Here is a 26399-nt window from a genome sequence, read left to right as displayed (position 1 = left end):
TTGATTATTCCAATCCAGGAACATGGTATATCTCTCTATCTGTTTGTGTCATCTTTAATTTCTTTCATCAGTGTCTTATAGTTTTCTGCATATAGGTCTTTTGTCTCCTTAGGTAGGTTTCTTCCTAGGTATTTTTTTCTTTTTGTTGCAATGGTGAATGGGAGTGTTTCCTTAATTTCTCTTTCTGGTCTTTCGTTGTTAGTGTATAGGAGGAATGCGAGAGATTTCTGTGCATTAATTTTGTATCCCGCAACTTTACCAAATTCATTGATTAGCTCTAGTAGTTTTCTGGTGGCATCTTTAGGATTCACTATGTATAGTATCATGTCATCTGCAAACAGTGACAGTTTTACTTCTTTTCTGATTTGGATTCCTTTTATTCTTCTTCTCTGATTTCTGTGGCTAAAACTTCCAAAACTATTTTGAATAACAGTGGTGAGAGTGGGAAGCCTCGTCTTTTTCCTGATCTTAGTGGAAATGATTTCACTTTTTCACCATTGAGAATGATGTTGGCTGTGGGTTTGTCATATATGGCCTTTATTATGTTGAGGTAAGTTCCCTCTATGCCTACTTTCTGGAGGGTTTTTATCATAAATGGGTGTTGAATTTTGTCAAAAGCTTTTTCTGCATCTATTGAGATGATCATATGGTTTTTATCCTTCAGTTTGTTAATATGATGTATCACATTGATTGATTTGCATATATTGAAGAATCCTTGCATTCCTGGGATAAACCCCACTTGCTCATGGTGTATGATCCTTTTAGTGTTCCGTTGGATTCTGTTTACTAGTATTTTGTTGAGGATTTTTGCATCAATATTCATCAGTGATATTGGCCTGTAGTTTTCTTTTTTCTTGACATCTTTGTCTGGTTTTGGTATCAGGGTGATGGTGGCCTCATAGAATGAGTTTGGCAGTGTTCCTCCCTCTGCTATATTTTGGAAGAGTTTGAGAAAGATAGGTGTTAGCTCTTCTGTAAATGTTTGATAGAATTCGCCTGTGAAGCCATCTGGTCCTGGGCTTTTGTTTGTTGGAAGAGTTTTAATCACAGTTTCAATTTCAGTGCTTGTGATTGGTCTGTTTATGTTTTCTATTTCTTCCTGGTTCAGTCTCGGAAGGTTGTGCTTTTCTAAGAATTTGTCCATTTCTTCCAGGTTGTCCACTTTATTGGCATATAGTTGCTTGTAGTAATCTCTCATGATCCTCTGTATTTCTGCAGGGTCAGTTGTTACTTCTCCTTTTTCATTTCTATTTCTGTTGATTTGAGTGTTTTCCCTTTTTTCTTGATGACTCTGGCTAATGGTTTATCAATTTTGTTTATCTTCTCAAAGAACCAGCTTTAAGTGGTTTTTTTTTTTTTTTTTTTTGCTTTTGCTGTACGCGGGCCTCTCACTGATGTGGCCTCTCCCGTTGTGGAGCACAGGCTCTGGACGTGCAGGCCTAGCAGCCATGGCTCACGGGCCTATCCGCTCCGCGGCATGTGGGATCTTCCCGGACTGGGGCATGAACCCGTGTCCCCTGCATCGGCAGGCGGACTCTCAACCACTGCGCCACCAGGCAAGCCCCATCCCTATTCTTTTGTCTCTGTTTTTTTCTTTTGCCCTACCCAGGTTTGTGGGGAGTTTCTTGCCTTTTGGGAAGTCTGAGGTCTTCTGCCAGCATTCAGTAGGTGTTCTGTAGGAGTTGTTCCACATGTAGATGTATTTTTGATGTATTTGTAAGGAGGAAGGTGATCTCCACGTCCTACTCCTCCGCCATCTTGAAGGTCCTCCCCTTGTGGACTTTCATGTTTTACCACTCTTGTATCCCCGGGATAAATCTTACTGGGTCATGATGTGTAATCCTTTTTATATGTTAGTTCAGTTTTCTAGTATTTTGTTTGGGATTTTTGCATTTATATTCATAAAATGTATTGATAATAGTTTTCTTTTGATGTCTTTGTCTGGTTTTAGTGTCAGGGTGTCAAAGAATGAGCTAGGTAGTGTTTCTTCCCTGCCTATTTTTTGAAGAGTTAATGAAGGATTGGTGTTAATACTTCTTTAAATTGTGGTAGAATTGGCCAGTGAAGCCATCTGTTTCTAGAGTTTTCTTTGAAGGAAGTTTTTTCATTATTAATTCAGTCTCTTTACTTATAATAAGTCTGTTCAGATTTTTCTGTTTCTTCTTGAGTTGGTCTTGGTGGTTTTTCTAGGAAATTGTCCATTTTATCTAGGTTGTCTAATTTGTTAGCATATAGTTGTTCATTGTATTCCCTTATAATCCTTTTTATTTTTGTTAAGGTTGGTAGTAATGTTCTCTATTTCCTGATTTTAATTTGAGTCTCTCTCTCTTTCTCTCTCTCTGTCTCTCTGTATCTTTCTGTTTTTTATCTTTTTGGTTAGACTACCTACATGTGTTTCAGGTTTTTTAATCTTTTCAAAGAACCAACTTTTGGTTTTGTTGAGTTTTCCTTATTTTTTTTCTATTCTCTATCACTTCCTGTTTGTGCAGAGCCTCAAGATTAGCCAGAGGTAAGAGCTTAGGGCTTTTTCTGTTCTATCATGAGCATGCATACAGCTCTGGGCAGGCATGAAGCCATATCATGCACTTTGCCTTCTAGATTCCCAGGAATAAGTTAGAGCGTTCCAAAGCCCCTTTTGGATATCCCATTCCCCAGCTTTTTATTTTAACCCTTTATTAGCCTATTGTTTGGCCCAGTTGTTATCCACTGCCTCAGGCAGATGCATGTTCAACAACTGCTTCTGATTTTTTCAAGGAACATTTTTTCAAGGAAAGGCTGTTTGCCTTGGGTGAGCTCTGTGTCAGGTCAAATAAAGACAGCCTTATGAGTGCGGTTTTCCAGGGAATGACCAGACGGGTCAAATAATGACAGATCTCTGGGAATGGGACTGTGAAGGCGCTCCAGCCCCATTCTGTTTCCTCCCATGGCTGCTAGGTGCTGCTTTTCACCATGATTGCTGAGTGTTGGTTTTTCAGGCTTTTGTAAAGCTGAGGAGGAATGGGACTTGGACGATTTAAAATGCCACAGAGCTCACTGTTTTTACTGAGATTCAACCATTTCATTAAGTAAAGGCTTCCTGAATTGCTGTAAGCTTTTGGTGCATTTTCAGAGCTCTGAAAAATTGATTTTGATGATTTTTGCTAGTGTTCTTGTTGCTTTTATAGAGGAAAGCATTTTCGGAAAGCCTTACTCTGCCATTTTCACTGATGCTCCTCCCATTATGGCTTCTTGAACAGGAAAGTGATGGAGTAAAAACTGAACTTGAAGTCAAATATTGTACCAGATCTGACAAAGGATTGACATACTTAATATAAAAACCTATAAGAAAAGTGTTGAATTATAAAAATGAATAATGGGGGCTTCCCTGGTGGCGCAGTGGTTGAGAGTCCACCTGCCGATGCAGGGGATGCGGGTTCATGCCCCGGTCTGCGGGGATCCCACATGCCGCGGAGCGGCTGGGCCCGTCAGCCATGGCTGCTGAGCCTGTGCGTCCGGAGCCTGTGCTCCGCAACAGGAGAGGCCACAACAGTGAGAGGCCCGCGTACCGCAAAAAAAAAAAAAAAAAAGAACAATGGACATGAAAAGATGAATCACAGAAAAAAATACAGATTGATAATAAAGTTTAGAAAAGGAAGTTCAATATCAAAGAAACTCAAATTCAAACCATGAGATACCATTTTCACTATCAAATCAGCAAAAGCAATTTTAATTATTACAATTCTTAGTATTGGCAAAGGAGCAGGGAAGTAAACATTCAAATGCTATAGGTCAGAAAAACAAATTGGTACAGTCAATTTCTGGAATACAATTTGGCAGTAATATCAAGTCGTTTAATAATAATATTCAGGGGAACCTCTTAGTTGTGCACGGAGAAAGAACGATTTAAAAATGGGTGATGTTGAGAAGGGCAAGAAGATTTTTGTTCAGAAGTGTGCCCAGTGCCATACTGTGGAAAAGGGAGGCAAGCACAAGACTGGGCCAAATCTCCATGGTCTGTTTGGGTGAAAGACAGGTCAGACTTTCAGATTCTCTTACACAGATGCCAACAAGAACAAAGGCATCACCTGGGGAGAGGAGATGCTGATGGAGTATTTGGGGAATCCCAAGAAGTACTTCCCTGGAACAAAAATGATCTTCACTGGGTTTAAGAAGAAGGGAGAAAGGGCAGACTTGATAGCTTATCTCAAAAAAGCTACTAATGAGTAGTAGTTGGCCACTGCCATATTTATTACGAAACAAATGTCTCATGATTTTTTATGTGTACCATATTTAAATTGATCTCATACACTGCAATTCAGATCATGAATGGCTGAGGTAATATTTCTGTCCTGATTTAAATAAGATTGGTTTGTGGCTAAAAGAATATGATCAGCTTGGACTTCCCTGGAGGCACAGTGGTTAAGAATCTGCCTGCCAAGGCAGGGGACACGGGTTCGAGCCCTGATCCGGGAAGATCCCACATGCCACGGAGCAACTAAGCCCATGCGCCACAACTACTGAGCCTGCTCTCTAGAGCCCGCAAGCCACAACTACTGAGCCCGTGCGCCTAGAGCCCGTGCTCCGCAGCAAGAGAAGCCACCGCAATGAGAAACTTGTGCACCGTAATGAAGAGTAGCTTCCGCTCACCACAACCAGAAGAAGCCTGCACGCAGCAACGAAGACGCAACACAGCCAAAAATAAATAAATAAATAAAATTTTAAAAATAAATAAATAAATTGCCGTTAAAAAATATATATATATGCACCTAAATGGCATGTTGATTATTTTTAAAAAAAGAATATGGTCAGCTTTTTGATTTTTGATAGTGATTCCGGTTCAACAAGTACTATCACTCTTTTCCCCTTCTAAAGAGATGATTAAACTTGAATAAGAAATGTTAAACTTTTCAGGCATATAGTGAATGCCTTCTCAAACCCTATAGGAGATTGGTTTTATATTTAGATTTATATAACTGTTTATATTAATATATTTAAATATTGAGAAGATCTTTTCACTGTCTCATAGAACAGCAGGATTCACCTGTGTTTCAAGTTGTGTTCATTCGCCTGTTAAGGCAAGGGCTGAAGATACACTGGCAATGTCCACTTTCTCTTTTTGGGCTTAACTATGCCAATTTAATTAAAATTCTCTATCTATCTAAAATATTGCCTTTTACTTAATGAAAGGCATTTTAGTGTGGTTTATGTATAGCATCAAATAGAGAATATTTAGTACTTCTTACACACATACCACAAAAATAATAATATTCATTGACCAAATAATTTAATTTCTATGTATCTTTACTGAGAAAATAGTAAACCACTTGGATGAAGATTTATATACAGAGATATTCATTGCATTGTTATATATAATAGTGAAGAGTTGAAATCAACCTAAATGTTCAATAATAGAATAGCTAAATAATTTATAGTATATTCAACTTAATAGATTTTTTACAGTCATTAAAAATACTGTTTTAGAAGACTTATTTAATGGCATTGAAAATGTATAATATAATGTTAAGTGAAAAATCAAACTTTAATATACAGTTTGGTCTAAATTTTAGAAGGGGAAAAAGGAAGGAAATACAAACACAAAAAAAGTACATCAACTTGTTAATGGTGGTGATCTCTAGGTAGGTAAGATACAGGAGATTTAATTTTCTTCACACCTTTCCATTCTTCCCAGATTCTATACATTATGGGTTTATTAACTTTATAATAAGGGCTATGGCCAAATGTTATATAAATGTAGTGATCTGACATTTGTATGGAAGATAGATTAGAAGGAGAAAGTTAGGGTGGTAGTGGGAATGGAGAGGATAAAGAAAATCTAAAAGTCATTTTAGGAATTCCCTGGCAGTCCAGTGGTTAGGGCTCTGTGCTCCCACTGCAGGGGGCACAGGTTCAATCCCTGGTCGGGGAACTAAGATCCTGCATGCTGCGTGGTGCAGCCAAATAAATAAATAAATAAAAATAAAAATAAAAAAACATTTTATAAGAAGAAACTCTAGGATGTGAAGACAAATTGGATGTGGCAGATAAAGGGTTTCTAGCGTGATCAAAATTAAGGTAGCAAAGAAGAGAATCCTATTTAATAGAGGAAAGATGTAGTTTTAGACACAGCTGAGGATGATTGACATCTAAGGGATGTTCTCCTGTAGGTAGTTGAAAATACAGATGAAGTTTGTTTCTCCAATGTTAGTATGTCCTTGAAAGTATGTAGTGTTTTTTTTTAAGACTTGGCGATAATTAATATTTTTTACTCATTGAAATTAGTCTAAATTTAGAGAGGTTTTACTTATTGTATGCTATGTTCATGATATTATTGCTTCATTTTCCTTGAATGTACCGTGTAAAATAACTGATTAGCAAACGTTAGTATGACTTCACCTTGTTTTGCTTTGGACTGGCTCAGAGTTCTCATGTTTCCATTATGATTACTCTCATAGTTGTTGTTATTGCTGAAAATTACTATGTTTGAATAAGAAATGTAATTATTACCCCAACAGTATTTATTTTTTATTTTTCTATGAATTTTAGGCAATGAACATTTTGACTTCAGTATTGCTTCTGTATGCAAAAGAGGAAGAAGCTTTTTGGCTTCTGGTTGCTGTATGTGAACGAATGTTACCTGATTATTTTAATCGTCGAATCATTGGTAAAAAACAAAACACATATACATATACGAACACATATTTCTTTTCTAAACATTTTATAGGCCTCTTGTCTATCCAGTTACCTATCAAATGGAAGAACTGATAATTAAGTTGCAAAATATACAAAATGCAAGCAATATCAAATGTCACATTCACTGACATGCTCAAGAGAAGAGCTTTTTGCACTGAACATATGATTGGAAAAACGTATTATTTAATACGTTGCTTTTTAAAAATAAAGTGCCTGGTCTGTTTCCATATAAAATAGAAGTTTTAAGTTTACTATCTCTGTATTGCTAAAACAGTGGTAATCTGAAGCATCTGGAGCTACTGGAAAAATTTTAATAGTCTCTTTATGTGAGAGAGATTTTAATCAGCTTAAAATCTCCACATTTTTATGAATTGTATAGATATATTCAAGCTTTGAAAGAAGGATCAAGTTCTTAGTTTGTTACTTATATAATATTTTCTTCAGTCATCAAATATTTGTAGATCCATGATCCCCTACCTTAAAACCATAGGTGGTCTCCTTTGTACCCTCATAAGCCTTCGGTGTCATGGCTAGGTCGTTGACTGTATTGTCTTGTGTTATAATTATTTGTCTATTTATTGCAAGTTCTATTAGAGATTAAACGCTTTGAAGATGAGACCATTTAATTAATTGATGTATCTCTTATAGTACCTATTACAGGTTTCTGCACATAATAAAGATTCCATAAATAACTGTTCCAATGAATATGAATTGAGTTTCTCAAGTGCTTCTTGATGCATGATACTGCTAGCAGATAAAGAGATGCATGAAATATAGAAAAGGCACTGAAGAAGTTCATAATTTAAGGAAGGAAATGAGATAATATCAGCCTACTAATAGAAGTGGGAAGGTATTGGAAACAAGTCCTTTTGAAAGGTGTTCATTTTAAAATTTCTTTTTATGTTCTCCAGGTGCCTTGGTGGATCAGGCAGTCTTTGAAGAACTTATCAGAGATCACCTTCCCCAGCTGACTGAACATATGACTGATATGACATTCTTTTCCTCAGTTTCTCTCTCATGGTTCCTCACACTTTTTATTAGTGTGCTACCTATTGAAAGTGCAGTGAATGTGGTGGACTGTTTCTTCTATGATGGAATAAAGGCCATTTTACAACTGGGATTGGCAATACTTGACTATAATTTAGACAAACTTCTGGCATGTAAAGATGATGCTGAAGCTGTGACAGCTTTAAACAGGTACTGTGAGAATCATAACATTTAAATCTGGAGAGCCCCTTAGAGCTTACGTTGTTCAAACCCCTTATTTTATAGATGAGGAAACTGAGCCCTAGAAACTTTAAATAATTTGCCCAAAGTCACAAAGCTGGTTGAATGAAAACGCTAGGCCTAAAGTCCACTCCTCTGTTTCTAAATAGAATATAACAAAAGTAAGTCAGTCACTTTGAAGTAAACCACTAGGTTATATATACATTTACACTAACATCTAATATGGTTGATTCGGTATGCTGGGACTTTCATAGTCCCATTTCGAGCTATAAAGTGTGTTAGAGTAATTTGAGGTGGGGGAGGTGGTTGATAATATTAAATGTCCAGTGGGGGGAAATTGTTCTGGTTTTCAAGTGGTTTCAATCAGGTAAGCTGAGCTTTATTTTCCTTGTGCCTTTTCTGTGAATTCTATTTTGTATTGAAACACATGTGTGGGATATGTGTGTGTGTTTGTGTATACACAGTATATGTTAAATGAATGAATATATGAATATTTGGGTAACTTGTAATGGTGCATCAAATCCCATTTATTTATAAAGAATAAAGTATAAACACCTCACTCTGGTATTTAGAACTCTCAATGTTAAGGCCTCAATGTATCTTTCTTAAATTATTTCTCCTCACATGCCTCTACATACCGTATATTCCACCCTTACTGGGCCATGTGGTATTTTCTGAGAACTCTCTGAGCCTATCTGCTTCCCCATGCTCTCCTCCCCACCTCTGAAGTCATTTCATCACCATCCCATTTCCCACTCCCATGTCCTCCTAATTCCCAACCATCTTCAAATTCTCCTCCCTCATAAGACTGTCTCTTGTCCTCTCGGTAGAAATTAATCTCGAACTAGGGAGAAATTAGCTGTCATTTTCTCTGTATTTTACTTCTACTGATTCTTGTATTACTGTCACTTTTGGATAGGTTCTTTGACAATGTCACTAATAAGGATAGCCCGTTGCCTTCAAGTGTGCAGCAGGGTTCAAATGTAAGTGATGAAAAAAGCAGTCATATTAGAGTGGATATTACAGATTTGATTAGAGAGTCAAATGAGGTAAGTTTTTCTTATACCATAAATATAATTACATAGCATATTTAAAATGATAGATACTATAGTTATATCTCTAGTGGTATATTAAGAGTAAGATAATAATACATGTAAAGATGCAGTAATGTAAAATCTGATTTCACTTTAAAAATGAGTTCTATGAACTGTTCCTACGTTATATAGCTTCCTCTGCTTCAGTTTGCTTTTCATTAAATGAAACTATTCACATAGTTTTACAAATAATGACCACTTTTAAATATCTATCGCTGCATAAAAAGGTGAAAAATATTCTCTTCTTAGAGACTAAGAATTTTACCAGTGTTCTTGTACTTAGTCTAGACCCATAGTAGATGGAATCCTCTCCTGTGAATATACAGAAAAACTGAAACGTGGGCGGTGAAAATTTGCATAATCACTGAAGAAGTTGGGAAAATAGCTAGGAATAGAACCAAGGCCTCTGAGAATTGAATCTGATGAAATTCAATTGTAAGAAAAGTGGATATTTATTATGAATGAGTATCCACTGAAATCATATTTTTTGCAGAAATATGGGAGTATTCGCTATGAAGATATATACAGCATGCGCTGTCGAAATAGGTTGTATGTGATACAGACCCTAGAGGAAACAACAAAGCAGAATGTGGTGAGTATCCACCCAATGGGGGAAAACCAATTTGAGTAACATTTTTTTCCTGAACTTCATTTAAAAATTATCATTTCATGTTAAGAAAATAAAATAACTATACATTTGAGCTAGATTCTTGCCACAGCTTAGCTTACTGTAAATTTTTTGAGAGGAAATAAGTGATTTTCTTCTGGTTGAAGCATTGGTTTTCCAACATGTTTTGTGTTATGTGACCTTTAATATTGAATGCTATGATGTAGGCATTTAAGCATAACATATTTGTGATGTGCTTCATCAATAAGAACAGCTGACCTACATAGTACTCTAGGCTGCTAATATGTATTATTATCCTTGGATACCCAAGATAAAGTGAAAAAGGAATAAACAGTGTGTTTTAAGTACTCCTTTTTAGTATTTGGATGACTGCATTAGAAACTGTTAATATTGGTTGCTTCTGGTGAGTGGAATTAATAGATTTCTGGTTGGAAGAGAGAGTGTTTTACTTTGCTGTATGAATCCTTCTGTGCTGTTTGAGCTTTTATCATGATCATGTATTGTTTTTGTAAACCTACTTGCTTAAAGGTTAAGTCCTCAGAGGTACAAATCTGGGAAAATTAACATTTCTGAATACATGCTCATTGTGAATAATTCAAACATTATAGAAATGTAAAAAAGTAGAAGTTTCCTACCCCAGGAGTAACTAACATTAAAATGATTTGGCATGTATCCTTCCAGATCTTTTTTCTAAATATCTATAGACATAAATGTGTATGTGGTGGGGGGGAGGGGACAATATAGCTTTTCAAATGAGATCATACCAGTTACTTTGTTCTGCAACTTTTTTCACTCAGAGCTATATCATGGTCATTGCATATTATTGCATACCTCGCTTCTCTTAATGCACTGAATAGTAGGTCTCCATTTAGTAGGTCTCCCTCTCTCTTTCATTTTAATGTTTTTTCGCTTTTGCAAGTAATACCTTATATAAACAACATGGGTTTGAACTGCACAGGTTCACGTACATGTGGATTGTTTTCAATAAACATGTACTACAGTACTACAAGATCCATGGTTGGTTGAATCTGCAGATGTGGAACCATGGATATGAAGGGCCAACTGTAAAGTATATGCAGATTTTTGACTGTGTGGAAGGTCAGCACCCTTAACCCCCGAGTTGTTCAAGGGTCAACTGTATATCTAATCTTACACATTTGTAAGAGTATTTAAACATTGACAGGTCCTGCTAAATTATCCTCTAAAAGATTTGTATCAAATTATAATCCCACCAACAGTGTGTAAGAATGCCATTTTCCCCACACTCCCACTAGCGTCACATTTTAAAAATATTAATGGTATTAATTCTTTGTCAATTATATTTGTGGCTAACATTTCCCCCAATCTTGTTGTTTCTTTAATTTTTATGATGTATTATGATGTATTTCAGAGTATATAACTTTCAAAATTTTATGTAGTCAAATCTCTTCTTTTTTTACATATTGTGTGTGTTTCATGTCAAACTTAGCAAGACCTTCCCCATATAAAATTATATAATTTATAAACATACTTTCTCATATTGGCTTATAGTACTGGTATTGCTTTGTTTTTTTAAAAATTAATTTATTTACTTATTTTTGGCTGTGTTGGGTGTTTGTTGCTGCGCGCGGGCTTTCTCTAGTTGCTTCGAGCAGGGGCTACTCTTCGTTGCAGTGCGTGGGCTTCTCACTGCAGTGGCTTCTCTTGTTGTGGAGCACGGGCTCTAGGCACACGGGCTTCAGTAGTTGTGGCTTGCGGGCTTTAGGGCGCAGGCTCAGTAGTTGTGGCGCATGGGCTTAGTTGCTCTGCGGCATGTGGGATCTTCCCAGACCGGGGCTTGAACCTGTGTCCCCCGCATTGGCAGGCAGATTCCTAACCACTGTGCCACCAGGGAAGCCCTGTGTTTTTTTTTAACATTTAGATCTTGAATACACGTAAAGTATATATTTTGTTTATAGTGTGATATAGGACTCTAATGGTATTTTTTTCCAACTGAAATAGCCCATTATTTGAATACCATTTATTGAATCCTCCATTGTTACTGTACTCTACTCTGCCTTTTTCATATGCTAATATGGGTTTATTTCTGTAGTTTCTTTTTTTTCTGTAACTGTTTCTTTTTTTTTTTAATTTATTTTATTTATTTATTTATTTTTGGCTGCGTTGGCTCTTTGTTGTTGCATGCGGGCTTTCTCTAGTTTCGGTGAGTGGGGGCTACTCTTCCTTGTGGTGGGTGGGCTTCTCATTGCGGTGGCTTCTCTTGTTGCGGAGCACAGGCTCTAGGCACGTGGGCTTCAGTAGTTGTGTCACGCAGGCTCAGTAGTTGTGGCGCACGGGCTTAGTTGCTCTGTGGCATGTGGGATCTTCCCAGACCAGGGCTCAAACCCATGTCCCCTGCCTTAGCAGGTGGATTCTTAACCACTGTGCCACCAGGGAAGCCCCACACTGTTTTAATTATTGTGGCTTTATAGTCCATTTTGAAATCTGGTAAGGCTTTTAATATTCCCTTTTAATATCCATTTTAATGATGTCTTTTTAAATGTCCTTTAGTAAGCATTTATTGTTTTCATCATATAGATCTTACACATTTCTTGTTGGGTTTGTCTACTCCTATATATTTTATGGTTTTGTTACTAATATGAATGAGATCTTTTTTCTTTACATTTTCTAATTTGTTTATTATAGTATATGTAAAAGCCATTGATTTGCACATGTTGCTTTTTTAAGTGGCTGTGTTACTGACTCTCATTAATTCTAATTTTTTTCAGTTGAATTTCTGAATAGACAAGCATATCATTTCTAGTCTTAGAGTTTTGGCGCTTCCTAATATATATACCTGTTTTCAGTTTTTTGGTGTTATTGTAGTGGGTAGGACCTTCAGAGAAGTATTAAATAATAGCAGTGGAAGTAGCCTTCCTTGTCTCATTCTGGAATTTAATAGAAGTGCCTCTGGTATTTTATTATTAAGTATGATATTTGCTGTTGATTTTTGAAGGATGCCTTTTAGCAAATTAAGGAGTTTCATTCAGTTTCTAGGTTAAGGGATTTGGGACATTTAAAAAAAAATCTATATTGAATGTTAACTTTGATCAAATAACTTTTCCATATCTTGAGGTTATATTTATTAATGTAGTAAAGTACATTAAAGAATTCCTAATGTTAGACTTCTGTTGGATTCTTGAAATGAGTCCTATTTGTTCGTGTTGTATTATTCTTTTAATATTCTGCTTTGATAATTTTCCTAAATAGTTTAGCTTGGTTCTTTATATCTGTGTTAAAGTGACATTGGCTTACAGTGTGTGTGTGCTAACTTTAGTTTTCATATTAGAATTGTGCTCACGTCATAGAATGGATTTTGGAACAAATCATATTTTTCTATGCTCTGGGATAGATTACGTTTTTTGGCACAGAGAGGGAATGTACATCTCCCAGTGACTTTGAAGTGTTTAATGACAACCCCATATGGTGACTTGACAGATTGCTTATATAGCAAGACAGGAATATATGGAAAAAAACTATAGAATATTGTTGCTTATATTTATAGACATTAAGTGGCTGTCCTTTGGCAGTTATCTCTGGATATGAAGAGATGAAGGTCAAATTACATATCAGAATAGAATTGAGCTATAGTCTCTGTACAACTTTTTAAAAGGGAAAATATGTACATTTACTTTGTTATTCCTTTAAAAAGTTAAAAAAATATATTTTATTCTGGCAGAGGGAGATTTCTAAATTGATTCAAAGAGAATTTCTATGCTGAAGTGTTAAATTCTAAATTGCTTTTAATCCTTTTAAAGTTGCGTGTTGTATCACAAGATGTGAAATTGAGCCTTCATGAATTGGATGAACTTTATGTCATCTTTAAGGTACTGTTTTCCTTCTTTAAATGAAAAATAATATTCTTAGCAGAATTTTACCACAACTGTTCAACTATTTTATCTTTAATTACTTTAGTAGACATGTTTAAAAGAAAAAAATCTTATAAAGTTACTTTTTCTGATATAATGACTTTGCTTTTTTTTTTTTTCCCCATTTCTTAAATAGAGAGAGTTGTTTTTTTCTTACTATTGGTGTTTGAGTTCTCCAGTATTGAAGCACCATGATCCTAGTCTGCCATATTTGGAACAGTATCAGATTGACTGCCAGCAGTTCAGAGTGTTGTATCACTTGTTGAGTCCCTGGGCTCATTCTGCAAACAGAGACTCACTAGCTTTATGGACATTCAGATTGTTGGATGAAAACTCCGACTGCCTTATAAACTTCAAAGAATTCTCCTCTGCAATTGGTAGGATGATGTCCAATAATCTTCTTTTTTAAAGCAAAAAAATAAAGGTACCCCTAGAAATACTTAGTACTGCCTATCATTGCCAATTTAGTCAGATTTTATCAGCCTGATATCAGATTTTTTTTATCAGATTTACATTGTCTCCAACTTTAGCAATAACTGGACCATTTTCTTTGTTTTTTGCTAAGTCTAAATATATTCATCTCATTTTGCCCCAACCCTCCCAGAAAAACAAGCTGTTAGATGTGGATGATTTAATGAAGGAAGAGAATGTCCTGATTTTCCCACCTTCAGGCACATGGATTCTTCAGGAGAACATTCTCCCTCAGTAAAAATCCAACCACATAGCCTAGAAAAGGGGTAGAGAAATATTCAATGAACAGTTTGTGCCTGTAGATAGTCCACTGGTTATATCATTCCTTTGCTTTTCCAGACAACCTAGCATGCTTTCTTATCAGGGATTGCCCCTTGAAGAGGAGTTCTCTCCTCAGATGAAGCATAAGGCCTCATTCAAAAGAAAAAGTAAATTTTAGATTGGGATTGGGGGAAAGAGTTCAGCAGAAGAGCATTTTATTTATCCCTCTGATAAAGGGTATTTTGCTTATATACTTCAAGGAGAGAATCTGGCCTACTGGGTAGTTGTTTAACAGTTAGTTTAAGTAACAGAAGGTTTCTGAATCCTAATTCCTGGCTAGTATCTGTGTCTTAATTAATCTGTGTTGCTGGAATTGATTGAATGTTCTTTGGCTGTGATTATTTGCAATTTAATTTTATTGAACAGACATAATGTACAATGGAAGTTTTACTGAGAAGCTTAAGGTGCTTTTTAAGCTGCATATTCCTCCAGGTAAGAATTTAACAGTTGTTAGTGATATATAGGAGTTGACTCCATTTTAACAAGTATAATTACAGATATCATTCCATTTTAACAAATAACGTAATTTTCCATATGATATAAGGTCATTGCTTCATTGTGGCCCATGGATCATATTAGCAATATTTTTGCTGATATATAGTTACACTGACATCTATGGAAGAGTTTCTGTGCAACAGATGGGTTCACAAGTTTCCTTCCTGTTAGTGTTCAATCAATTTAATGATAAGTAGTTTGTGTGTAGGAACTATCTAGCATTTGAATATTGTCATAATGTTGAATTTTTATTGTTGTTGTTGTTATTAGAGAGTTGAATTTAACTTTAGACAAACTGCTAAACTTGTGAAATACTACAAATTATTCAGAAAAATGAGACCAGGCAACAGGGATATTAAACATTTGGAAAAGGAAGCAAAATAGGGCTTCCCTGGTGGCACAGTGGTTAAGAATCCTCCCGCCAATGCAGGGGACACGGGTTTGAGCCCTGGTCCAGGAAGATCCCACATGCCGTGGAGCAACTAAGCCCATGTGCCACAACTACTGAGCCTGCGTTCTAGAGCCCGTGAGCCACAACTACTGAGCCCGCGTGCCACAGCTACTGACCCTGTGCTCTAGAGCCCGTGCTCTGCAACAAGAGAAGCCACCGCAATGAGAAGCCCACACACCGCAACGAAGAGTAGCCCCCGCTCACCACAACTAGAGAAAGCCCGTGCACAGCAACGAAGACCCAATGCAGCTAAAAATAAATATTTTTTTTTAAAAAAAGGAAGCAAAATAAAAGCTACCATTTATTGAGCACTTGCTCTGTCGAGGTGTTTGCTTTACGTGCAGTCTTTTATTTAGTTCTCATGATATCCTTGAAAGGTGGTATTATCCTTCCAATTTTGATGATACGGAAACTAAGGGAAAGATTAAATTTGCTGAAGATCACATAGCTAATAAATTGGTTAGCTGAGATTCAAACTGAAGTCTGACTCCAAAGCACAGGTTTCTTTCTATTCTACCATACTGCCTTAATGTTACCACATCATTCCACTTTACTTAAGTATTTCCCTCTGACCTTAAGAGGCAGCCTTTTCCAGGCCTGATCCATAATTGGGAAACCAGTCTTAGACTTTAAAGGAACATTGCAAAAGTACCTTTTAGCTTAGATAGGGTGATTCACACACACACACAAAAAAGTACCTCATAATTTGTCTAAAGCTACACCTAAGATCTTTTAGAGCCTTCCCAGGATAGCTGGGAACCATTCTTTACCAGACCAGAAATCTAAAAGCCATCTTTAACCCTTCACAAACTCAAGTCACAATCACAGCATTTAGAACAAAAGACAAACCAAATAATAACTATGAAGGACTTTACATTGTCAAGTCAAATTAGAATGTCTAATATTGCCATGGAATGAGTACGCTTTCAATAGAAGGATCAAAAATAGAAAAAACACTGTGTATCTGTTAGAGCACTCAACTTCGTGTTTTCCTTCTTATTAAAGACGTTTTTAAATGACTGAGGTCACGTTTTCAGAGATTCCCAAGTGCCAGATTTTTTAAACATTTTTTAAAACTTTTTATTTTATATTGGAGTATATCCAATTAACCCATATTTTTAAATTTCAACTTGTAGTGGCTCTTGGAAAACTATTAAAAAGCAAGAAATTTGGAAAAATAATAGAACTCAAAGTGATCAAGTACTTCTTGTTATTTGCTATACGGTAGAGTAATACTACTTCCACATTTCTTCACGTATGTCTTTTTTTGACAGGGACCCTTTGTTTGATTCTCTGCCCCCAGATTTAATTGATCTATTATAGGACTCGTTTCTGTCCCTCATTGTTATAAATGTGATTTGGGTTATCTGTTTTCAGCTTATACTGAAGTGAAGTATAAGGACCCTTCAAAGGGAGATGAACTTTCCAAGGAAGAATTACTTTATTTCAGTCAGCTCCATGGTAAATATCTGTTTTAAATTTATCTGTTTTGGGACTTCCCTGGTGGTCCAGTGGGTGAGACTCCCTGCTTCCAATGCAGGGGACCCAGGTTCAATCCCTGGTCAGGGAACTAGATCCCGCATGCATGCTGCAACTAAGAGTCTGCATGCCACAACTAGGAGGTCCGCATGCTGCAACTAAGAAGTCTACATGCCACAACTAAGAGCCTGCATGCTGCAAGTAAGAGCTGGCGCAGCCTAAATAAATAAATAAATTTATCTGTTTTGATTATTAGTCACCCAGAGGTCTTTCTGGCTTAAACATTCTTTACCCAGCTACCACTAGTAAAATTTGGGTTAATTATACCTTATACTTCTTTTGTGCTACCATAACACTTAGTACAGTCCTAAATGCATGGTAAGTACTCTATAAATATTTGACTGATTAACTAAACTACATTTTGGGTTTTGATTTATGGAATTTCTTATTTACTGGAGAATTAGAAAGAAAATGCATTTTGTTTCTACTTCTGTAGCAGAAATTTCTAAAAGGTATCCAACCATTTTTTATGCCTTGTTAAAATGCGATGAAGACAATAGAATCTTTGATGATTGAAGGTCATAGCTATTATTCAAACAGTGAATACTTATCATAAATCACTGTAGGTGTAGGAGACCGGGATGAGTCTGTCTCCAAGACATAATTTGGAAGGGTTATGAGCTAATTTTTGTGTCTTTTGCTTCTTTTTCATAAATATGAATGTCTTAAAGAGGGATAAGTTCTTATTAATGTATGTTTATGTTACTGTATGTTAGTGTTTGAAGCGACCTTACAAATCATCTAGTCAAGTCCCTTAATTATATAGAGGGCACTGAGGCCAAGAAAGGAGAAGTGACTCGTGTAAGAGTTTTCAATGAGGTTTTACCACAATCAGGACTAGTAGCTCAGTCTTTTGACTTCCGGTGTGTGTGTGTTTTTTCCCTAATAAAAGAAGTAATACAATTTAATTCGAAGAAAATCACAAGGAAGAAAATACCACATACCACCCAGAAATAAATACTTAATATTTGGTATACTTCCTTCTAAGATTTTTGTTTGTTTGTTTTTTGCGGTACGCGGGCCTCTCACTGTTGTGGCCTCTCCCGTTGCGGAGCGCAGGCTCAGCGGCCATGGCTCACGGGCCCAGCCGCTCCGTGGCATGTGGGATCTTCCCAGACCGGGGCACGAACCCATGTCCTCTGCATCAGCAGGTGGACTCCCAAGCACTGCGCCACCAGGGAAGCCCTGAGATTTTTTATATGGATTTTTCCCCAGTGTTCTTTTTAAAGTTCTTGAATACTTTGCCATCTAATGATAGGAGGTCAGGTTAGCTATAATTGGTTTGATGAATTGAAGAACATAAAGTGTGCTTATAAGTCTTTATATAAAATATTATTTTACTTTCAAAAGGTATTTGTTAAATATTTTACAAAATGCAATTGTCCTCTTTTCCTCTAGTTTCCAAGCCTGCAAAGGAGAAGGAAGCAGAGTCAGCAAAAAACAGCCCTGAAAAAGGTATATGATCTAGGAGTATCATTTAGTTTAAATTATTGTTTTTGTAAATAGGGTTAACTACACAAAGGGGAAACGTGGATTCCTTTTAAAGTCTATTGATTGATTTGTCCTGAGAGCTTTTTCAGTTCCTTTGTTTTAGTTTAACAATTTCTTCTTCTTCTCTTGATACTTAAGTCTCAGAAGTTATAGAAAATACAACTGTAAATGACCTGTATTTATTTAATTTTATTATTTGAAAATATTAATTTTAATTACATAAGTAATAGATAATCCTTATAAAAGGAATTTAAATGGTACAGAAATCCTCATACCCTCACCCAACCCCACCCTGAAGTAAATGTGAAAACATTTTGGTCTGTATTCTTTCCAGACCTGTTTCAATGTATAAACAAATATAGACATCTCTCTTTTAAAAAAGAAACATTTCATAAATATTGTTGTACAATTTGCTTTTTTGATTTTGTAGTATATCATGGACATCTTTTCATGTCAGTACATTTGGATCTATCTTATTCCTTTTAATGGGTGCAGAGTATTCCACTGTTTGGTTGTACCATCATTTATTTCAGTAACTAGCTCAATATTGATGAACATTTAGGTTGTTTCCAATTAATTATATTGCAAACTATTCTCCAACAAACATTTTTATACTTACATTTTATAATACTTTTGCACATATTTCTTTAGGATAGGATAAATTCATAGAGGTATGAGAATGCTGGATAACAAAGAATATGTACATTTAATATTTTGATAGAGGTTGTCAAATTGTTCTCCAAAGGTCCATCATTCTTTTTATGTTTTTGAGTAACATTTAGTTAAAAAATAATTGCTGAAGATCTGCTTAAATATGATAACTTTGCCAGGTTGTTCAGTATATCCTAGTTTTCTAAGAGATCTAAATAATTATTAATAAAGTCCCATTAATATCATTGTGATTAAACTCTTCAAAGGAATGAATGAATAAGTACTGTTTTGAATTTTTGAAAAAGAGTCACCATAGTATGCTATGGTAACTGCATGCTAAGAACATCATATAGAAGCTATTTTAAACTTAGTGGTATGCATGAGAACATCTACATGAAATTTACATCATGTACTGTTTAATCTAAAAGGCATCCTTCTTCCTCTAGTCCCCAACCTTTCCAAAGTAAAAGTTTTAGTTTAACGGAAGTGGAGAATGTATTTTGAGAGCCAGTGAGTGAAATAAAAAGTATAGTCAGATCAATTTCTGGAGTAAAAAATGTGGAATCTTATATCTCAATGAAATATCTTTCAATCAAAATTGTTCTTTTGGGGATTTGGGAAAATATAATGGGCTGTTCATTATGAAATGGTTTTATTCCCCTCATTGAGGAAAAGAAAAAGTTGACATTCAAGCATATCTAAGTCAATGGCAAGAGGAGCTTTTGAAAAAAGAAGAAAACATTAAGGATTTACCAAGAATGAATCAGGTATAGTATTTTCAAAGAAAAATTCTAGTTTACTTGTGTGTTTTTGTATAAATGAATGTGGGTGTATCCAAATCTAAAATAGCTAACATGCTATTACAAAAATAAATAATCTATGCATCATCTCTGTAAGTTTCAAATGAGTATAGAAGAGTGGGAGTAAATTTTTAAATGATTTTCTGCTGTAAACATTTAAATGCATCTAGAGTTTCATCACAGTCCTCTGCTGTGACATTTGTACCTATAGAAAAGATGTGTGTATAACATATATTTCAGTGTTTTTTATTTCCCGCTTTATTAGAAATGTTCACTTATTCAGTAAACATTTCTTAGTGCCTACTAGATGACATGCCCAATGCTAGGTAGTGGGAATAATAATTAAAATAGGTCACACCCTAGTTCCTAATCATCTTAAACCTGCTCAGACAGTATTAATGACTACTATTGACACAATTCTTTTTTTTTTTTTTTTTTTTTGCGATACGCGGGCCTCTCACTATTGTGGCCTCTCCCGTTGCTGTGCACAGGCTCCAGACGCGCAGGCTTCAGCGGCCATGGCTCACGGGCCCAGCCGCGCCGCGGCCTGTGGGATCTTCCTGGACCGGGGCACGAACCCGTGTCCCCTGCATCAGCAGGCGGACTTTCAACCACTGCGCCACCAGGGAAGCCCTATTGACACAATTCTAAATCCATCTCTTTCTTACACACTATTCAGTCATTATATGTTCTTATATTTTTTAATTAAAATCTGTTGGTATAGGGACTTCCCTGGCAGTCCAGTGGTTAAGACTCTGCGTTCCCAGTGCAGGGGGCACAGGTTTGATCCCTGATCGGGGAACTGAGATCCCGCATGCCACACGGCATGGCCAAAAAATAAATTAAAAAAAATTGTTAAATCTTTTGGTATAGATACTGAGGATTCCCAGAACTTTACCAAAATGAGAAATATGAAATAGCGTAGTTTTTCTCAGTGGACTAGGTAATTTGATAGTTAAATAAGTACTTTTTAAAATTAATCATGATATATTTATTCTAAATTTTTAATAAATAAACAGTATTACAGACTAAGAAAGAAAGAGAAAACTTAAAGTATGGTACAATACATTTTTATGAAGTTTATCTTTTTTGTTTGCTTTTTATTTACATATAAACTTTTCTGGTAGCATGATTGACTTATAGGACTTTTGTGTTGGAATAGTTTCTTTTTTAATTGACAAACATCTTCTAGGAATGTCTATGAATTATCTAGAGGCAATTAGCAGACAATCCAGGTTATTTCTTTACTTGGGCCCCACCTTAGCCTTTAAAGAGAAACATGTCCAAATGGGCTCCTTAGAGCTACCTTGTACTACTAGATAGGTCCCAAAACATTCTTCCTTATATTTAAGTCATCCTAGTTGAGCTGCCTACTCTAGCCCTTTGGGGAGATCAAGGGGAACTCATTCTTAATCTGTTCATTAAGATTGGTTAATGAATGAATGATTTACATGTAAGGAAATATGGGACTTTGCCTAATTAAAAGTACCACCTAACATTGATGGAATGCTGGCAGATACTGTCCAAGAATTATTGTATATATAATATATGTATATAATTTACTGTTATTAGGCAACAGATGAGAAGTCTTAAGTGGAATTTTCTTTCATGGTTCATACCCATCTTTCTAGAATCAAGATTTATTTGTGGATTAATCATCAGTTCTTATAACTTCTGTGGTGAAGGTTATATGGTACAAATTCTAAATAGAAGACTATTCACTTCTAAGTTCTCCTGATATTTGCTAAGTCTAATATCAAATGTGATATTTCTAACTTGTGTCTTCTAGTCACAATTTATTCAGTTTTCAAAGACACTATATAACTTATTTCACGGGGACCCTGAAGAAGAGTCATTATATCAAGCCATTGCTGTTGTAACCAGCCTTTTGCTCAGGATGGAAGAAGTTGGAAGGAAACTCCATAACCCTGCGTCATCAACCAAAGGATTGTCTGGTGCAGTCTGTGCTTCTGGAGGACCCAGTGAGGGGCAAACAGAGAGCCACTTAGAGAAAGATCCCTCCTCTCTCAGGGAAGAACCTCTGTGGTCATTTGCATTTGAACAGATTCTCGCCTCTTTGTTGAATGAACCAGCATTGGTGAAGTTTTTTGAGAAACCCATAGATCTAAAAGCCAAACTAGAAAATGCAAAAACCTCTCAGTTAAGTTCTAGAACCAGGAAGTAAATCTTTTAACAGGAATTGCTTATTATAGACATTTACCAAGATTCTCATAGGCATCAGCTTGATTTCTAGGAGTAGGGATCAGGGATTTTCTTGTTACCAATGTATTTGAAGGTTAAAAAGAAGATATTTGGAAGCACAATGATTCATTCCTTTGTGGTGGTGTCTAATTTTGATATTCTCTAATACAAATATACTTTTTATATTTCACAAGGTATGCAATATCAGGGGGCGTATGCTAAATGCTAAATTTTACCACCAGAGGGCACCACCATATCACTTTTAGCAAGGAAATTACTAGTTTGTGCTGCTATTTACATATGAATTACTGATGATTTTTGAAAATGTGGTGTTATGTTTGAGTGTTAGTGATGCTGACACATCATATTGATAAATCCTACTTTCCAAATTGCCTCAGTCCTATTAGAATGCTTTAGAAAAGCAGGCTCTTAGATCTGTAGCCTTAATTATCTAGAAGATTACCATATGGGAACCTCATTTTCACGTTATCTAACTGAAATAATATTAACTTTTTAAAGTTAATCTCATTCAGTCTTCTAATAATAAATGGCTTTTTAATGAATTCTATCTTCTCCCTACCTGAGCAGTTCAGAAGCTGCTGACACACTTGTAGCTCTGTTGCTGATAAAAATAAAGAACTCAAAACTCTGGGCCGATACAAGGAAAAACGATTTTGGATTTGGATTTGAGCTGGTTAAAGCCAGCCAATTCAGAAGGGTTAATAAACAGTACAATTAACTGTGTACAGGTCTCTCATTAGACTGAGAAATTACTTGAAATTCCGAGCACTGCTCTTTGTGGCATTTGTCTCAGAGTAGCTTGAGACTGCTTTGGTTCTAGTTTTAGATTTTGGATTTTCACCAGTCATATTTTAAGTTACATTAGATAGACTGAATTATTGTATTAGTCTGGCAAGTTCGTAAAGTATATAGGCATACCTCATTTTATTGTGCTTCACTTTATTGCGCTTCATAGATACTACATTTTTTTGGTTTTTGGTTTTTGGGTTTTTTTGGCTGCTGCAGCTTGCAGGATTTTAGTTGCCTGCAGGGATTGAACCCAGGCCCTCGGCAGTGAAAGCGCAGAGTCCTAACCACTGGGCTGCCAGGGAATTCCCACAGATACTACAGTTTTACTGAAAATGAAGGCTTGTGACAACCCTGCGTTGAGCAAGTCTATCAGTGCCATTTTTCCAACAACATTTGCTCACTTTGCATCTCTGTGTCACATTTTGGTAATTCTCGCAATATTTGGAACTTTTTCATTATTATTATGTTTGTCATGGTGATCTGTGATCAGTGGTCTTTTTTTTTTCCTTGTGGGTTTTTTTCTTATTCAAACAGAAAGTCACAAAAATTATAATCATCCTCATCAGTTCACTCAATCCCATGTAATTAATTTTTTTTTCATCTTGATCTTTTGCTAGCATTTTTATGAATTCATCAGTTTTCCACTAGAGTTCTGAAAATGCTTATTTATTCAGTTCAGCAGTATAGTCAGTTACCAGAAACCTGTACTTGTCAGTCTTTTCCATGAATTCCTTGAAGATGAAACCCTTTTATAGGAACATTTTTGCAAAAGCATCAGAGTGCACCCATTTACTGTCTGTAAATGACAAAAGAGTTAAATGATCAGTGATCTTTGATGTTACTAACAGGACTCACTGAAGGCCTAGGTGATGGTTAGCATTTTTTAGCAATAAAATGTTTAATTAAAGTATGTACATCATTATTTTAGACATAATGCTATTGCACACTTAACAGACTACACTATAGTGTAAACGTAAGTTTTGTACGCCCTGGGAAAACAAAAAATTCATGTGACTCGCTTTATTGCAATATTTGCTTCCATCGAAGTGATCTGGAACCAAACCTGCAACATCCAAGGTATGCCTGTACTTGTGCATAATGATTGTTAAGATAATGTATAGAATTTTGGCATCTATCTAAAAAGTTGTAATCTATTTGATTTAGATGTGTAATTTCTATATACTTTATGCTGCTTATATTTCAGTCATTACAATGAAAGTTCATTTAGAGATAATGGGCTTTGTTAGCACTTTAAAGAAAAAAAACACACCTATCCAATCTTCTGTGCTGTTTCTGATCAGAACAATTTATTAATCAGTTGATTTAGGAAATTGTGGGGAGAAGTCATCCACTGAAGCTTCTTTCTTCACAAAAGACTTTGGTTTTAAGCCTTTTGACTTTTCAGATTTGAAACAATGAAAGGGCAGATATCCTTTAGGACAACCCAAGAAGTCTCCCTTTCTGGAAAAGAATTAGTATAGTCAGCCTTTGGCAAGAATCCAATGTGAACAAAGCCTAACACAGAGGGCTTCATCACCACAGGATATGTTATTTTCAGAGATATTCAAGAATTTTCAAGTTGACCCTTTGAAAATTTTGTAAATTGAGCTTGGCCAAACACTTACTAGTAGTGTCTTGAAAATTATTTTGTCAACTTTGTCTTCTCAAGGAAATTACCACTTAAAGAGATGGTTGGTAAATAAACATCTGTGCCTTTTCTCAGAAACTACTTGCCTGAAACATGTCCAAATTTTAGAGTTTAGTTAATAGTTTATATGTGAACTATCACACACCTGCTATTAAGCAATGATTGTTAAATTACACTACAGTAGCTCTATAAAGACACAAGGCTCTATGCTTATATACAAAGGCACTATTGCACATACTTTGTTGAACATTTTGTCAATTGTATTTACAAAAAAATACTTTCTTAAGAACATACGTTATTAATATTTGGTGATTTTTAAACCAGAATATTGAAGATTACTTAGTATTGTATTTTAGCCTAGATTAATTAAAATTGAATACCTAAAGATTTCTGAATTGCAGAAAGATTATAAATGCAAGTTAAAAAGACGAACATTTATTTTATGAGTCTGCAGGAGACATAAGCTGAACACATAGTTTTGTAGTTGCTACCTTGTTAAGCAAATGGGTTGTTCTTAATGTTTAAAATCTTATGTAGTTGTGTCACACTGAACTAGTGCATTATACCTTATGCATTAAATTGTTAAGGTGGCTTTACTGGTCTTTATAAAAAAATGTTAAAAATCTGTTAAATAAATATGAAGAATGGCTTACTTAAAGATCTTACTATTATTTATTATGATGTACTTTTATAGATACTTAACTCAGTTATCACTTGAGGACTTCCCTCCTATATTAGTTAAGTTTCAGTTGCAGAGAACAGAATTAATTCTCATTAGTTTAGGCAGGAAAAGATTTATTACCAGATATTAAGTGGCTTACAGAATTATCAAGAGGACTGACTCTAAATTGAGCTTTCAAGAACAATTTCCAAAACTATACCACAGAACCAGGCCACCAAGGGAGTTGCTAATTCTTCTGCTGTTAGGAAACTGCTGCTTCCTACTCCATGATGAAAAGCCAGCACTACAGCTGCTACTTCCAGAACCACGCTCCACCTGCTATGATTTATACCAGCAAAATGGATGCCAAGCGTCCTGCCTCTCAGCACCCACAAGCTAGTGGCTAAATTGCAATAGAACAACCAAACATCTGAACAACCATGTTCACCGGCAGAAATGGCAGAAACTTAGCCTCCACCTTCCTTCTGCCATTTAAGTCTCACGAGTGTGCATCTCATTGGCCTGTAATATCTCCAGAATTTTAGTTGCAAGGGAATCTGGGAAATGTACTCATAGCTTTTTAGCCCCTGCAGTACAGGAAGGCATACTAAGAGGCTGGAATGGACATCGAGCACTATATTTGCTTTCTCTTGCTGTGTAACAAATTATCACAACACACATTATCTCACCATTTCAATGCGTCAGGCCTCTGGGCTCAGCTTAGCTGGGTCCTCTGCTTAGGATCTCATAAGGCTGCAAAACCAAGGTGTCAGCCAAGCTGGTTCTCATGTAGAGGCTTAACTGGGGAAGAATCCACTTCCAAGCTCACTCAGGCTATTGACAGAAATCATTTCCATATGGTTATAGGTCTGGAGGCCCCAGCTTCTTGTAGGTGGTCTCCTGGAGGCCACCCTCAGCTCCTAGAGGCTTTACTCAGCTCCCAGCAACTGCCCTCAACTTCTTCAGGCTGCCCAACCTTGCCGTGTGGGCTGCCCTCAAATGGCCACTTACTTCATCAGTCTAGCAAGGAGAGTTTCTAAAGCAAGTCTGCTAGCAAGGTAGCGTCTTATATAATAAGAACCTAGGGGCAGGACAGGAATAATGACGCCGATGTAGAGAATGGACTTGAGGACACGGGGAGGGGGAAGGGTAAGCTGGGACGAAGTGAGAGAGTGGCATGGATATACATACACTACCAAATGTAAAATAGATAGCTAGTGGGAAGCAGCCACATAGCACAGGGAGATCAACTCGGTGCTTTGTGACCACCTAGAGGGGTGGGATAGGGAGGGTGGGAGGGAGGGAGATGCAAAAGGGAGGAGATATGGGGATATATGTATATGTATAGCTGATT

At 36.2% G+C, this 26399-nt stretch overlaps 1 protein-coding gene and 1 pseudogene across 4 annotated transcripts in view; both read left to right on the top strand.

The window, feature by feature from the left end:
• The window catches only part of TBC1D8B (TBC1 domain family member 8B), an 83109-nt gene extending 58067 nt beyond the window's left edge, over nt 1-25042 (top strand). For 2 of the 4 annotated variants that reach the window (XM_033849413.2, XM_019949560.3), the window contains exons 11-21: nt 6523-6640; nt 7581-7866; nt 8816-8945; nt 9484-9582; nt 13395-13463; nt 13642-13882; nt 14664-14729; nt 16621-16704; nt 18181-18237; nt 19594-19691; nt 21514-25042. In XM_033849413.2, coding sequence (XP_033705304.1) covers nt 6523-6640; nt 7581-7866; nt 8816-8945; nt 9484-9582; nt 13395-13463; nt 13642-13882; nt 14664-14729; nt 16621-16704; nt 18181-18237; nt 19594-19691; nt 21514-21909 — 1644 coding nt within the window. In that variant the 3' untranslated portion in view covers nt 21910-25042. The other 2 variants (XM_019949561.3, XM_073799343.1) reach the window with 2 other exon arrangements.
• LOC141277622 (cytochrome c-like) lies at nt 1452-6516 on the top strand (annotated as a pseudogene).
• Nucleotides 25043-26399: the final 1357 nt, after the last annotated feature.

Source organism: Tursiops truncatus, chromosome X (genome assembly GCF_011762595.2).
Source record: "Tursiops truncatus isolate mTurTru1 chromosome X, mTurTru1.mat.Y, whole genome shotgun sequence".
Classification (NCBI taxonomy): Eukaryota; Metazoa; Chordata; class Mammalia; order Artiodactyla; family Delphinidae; genus Tursiops; species Tursiops truncatus.
Note: the sequence above shows the minus strand (reverse complement) of the source record. Positions and strands in the feature narration are given on the sequence as shown.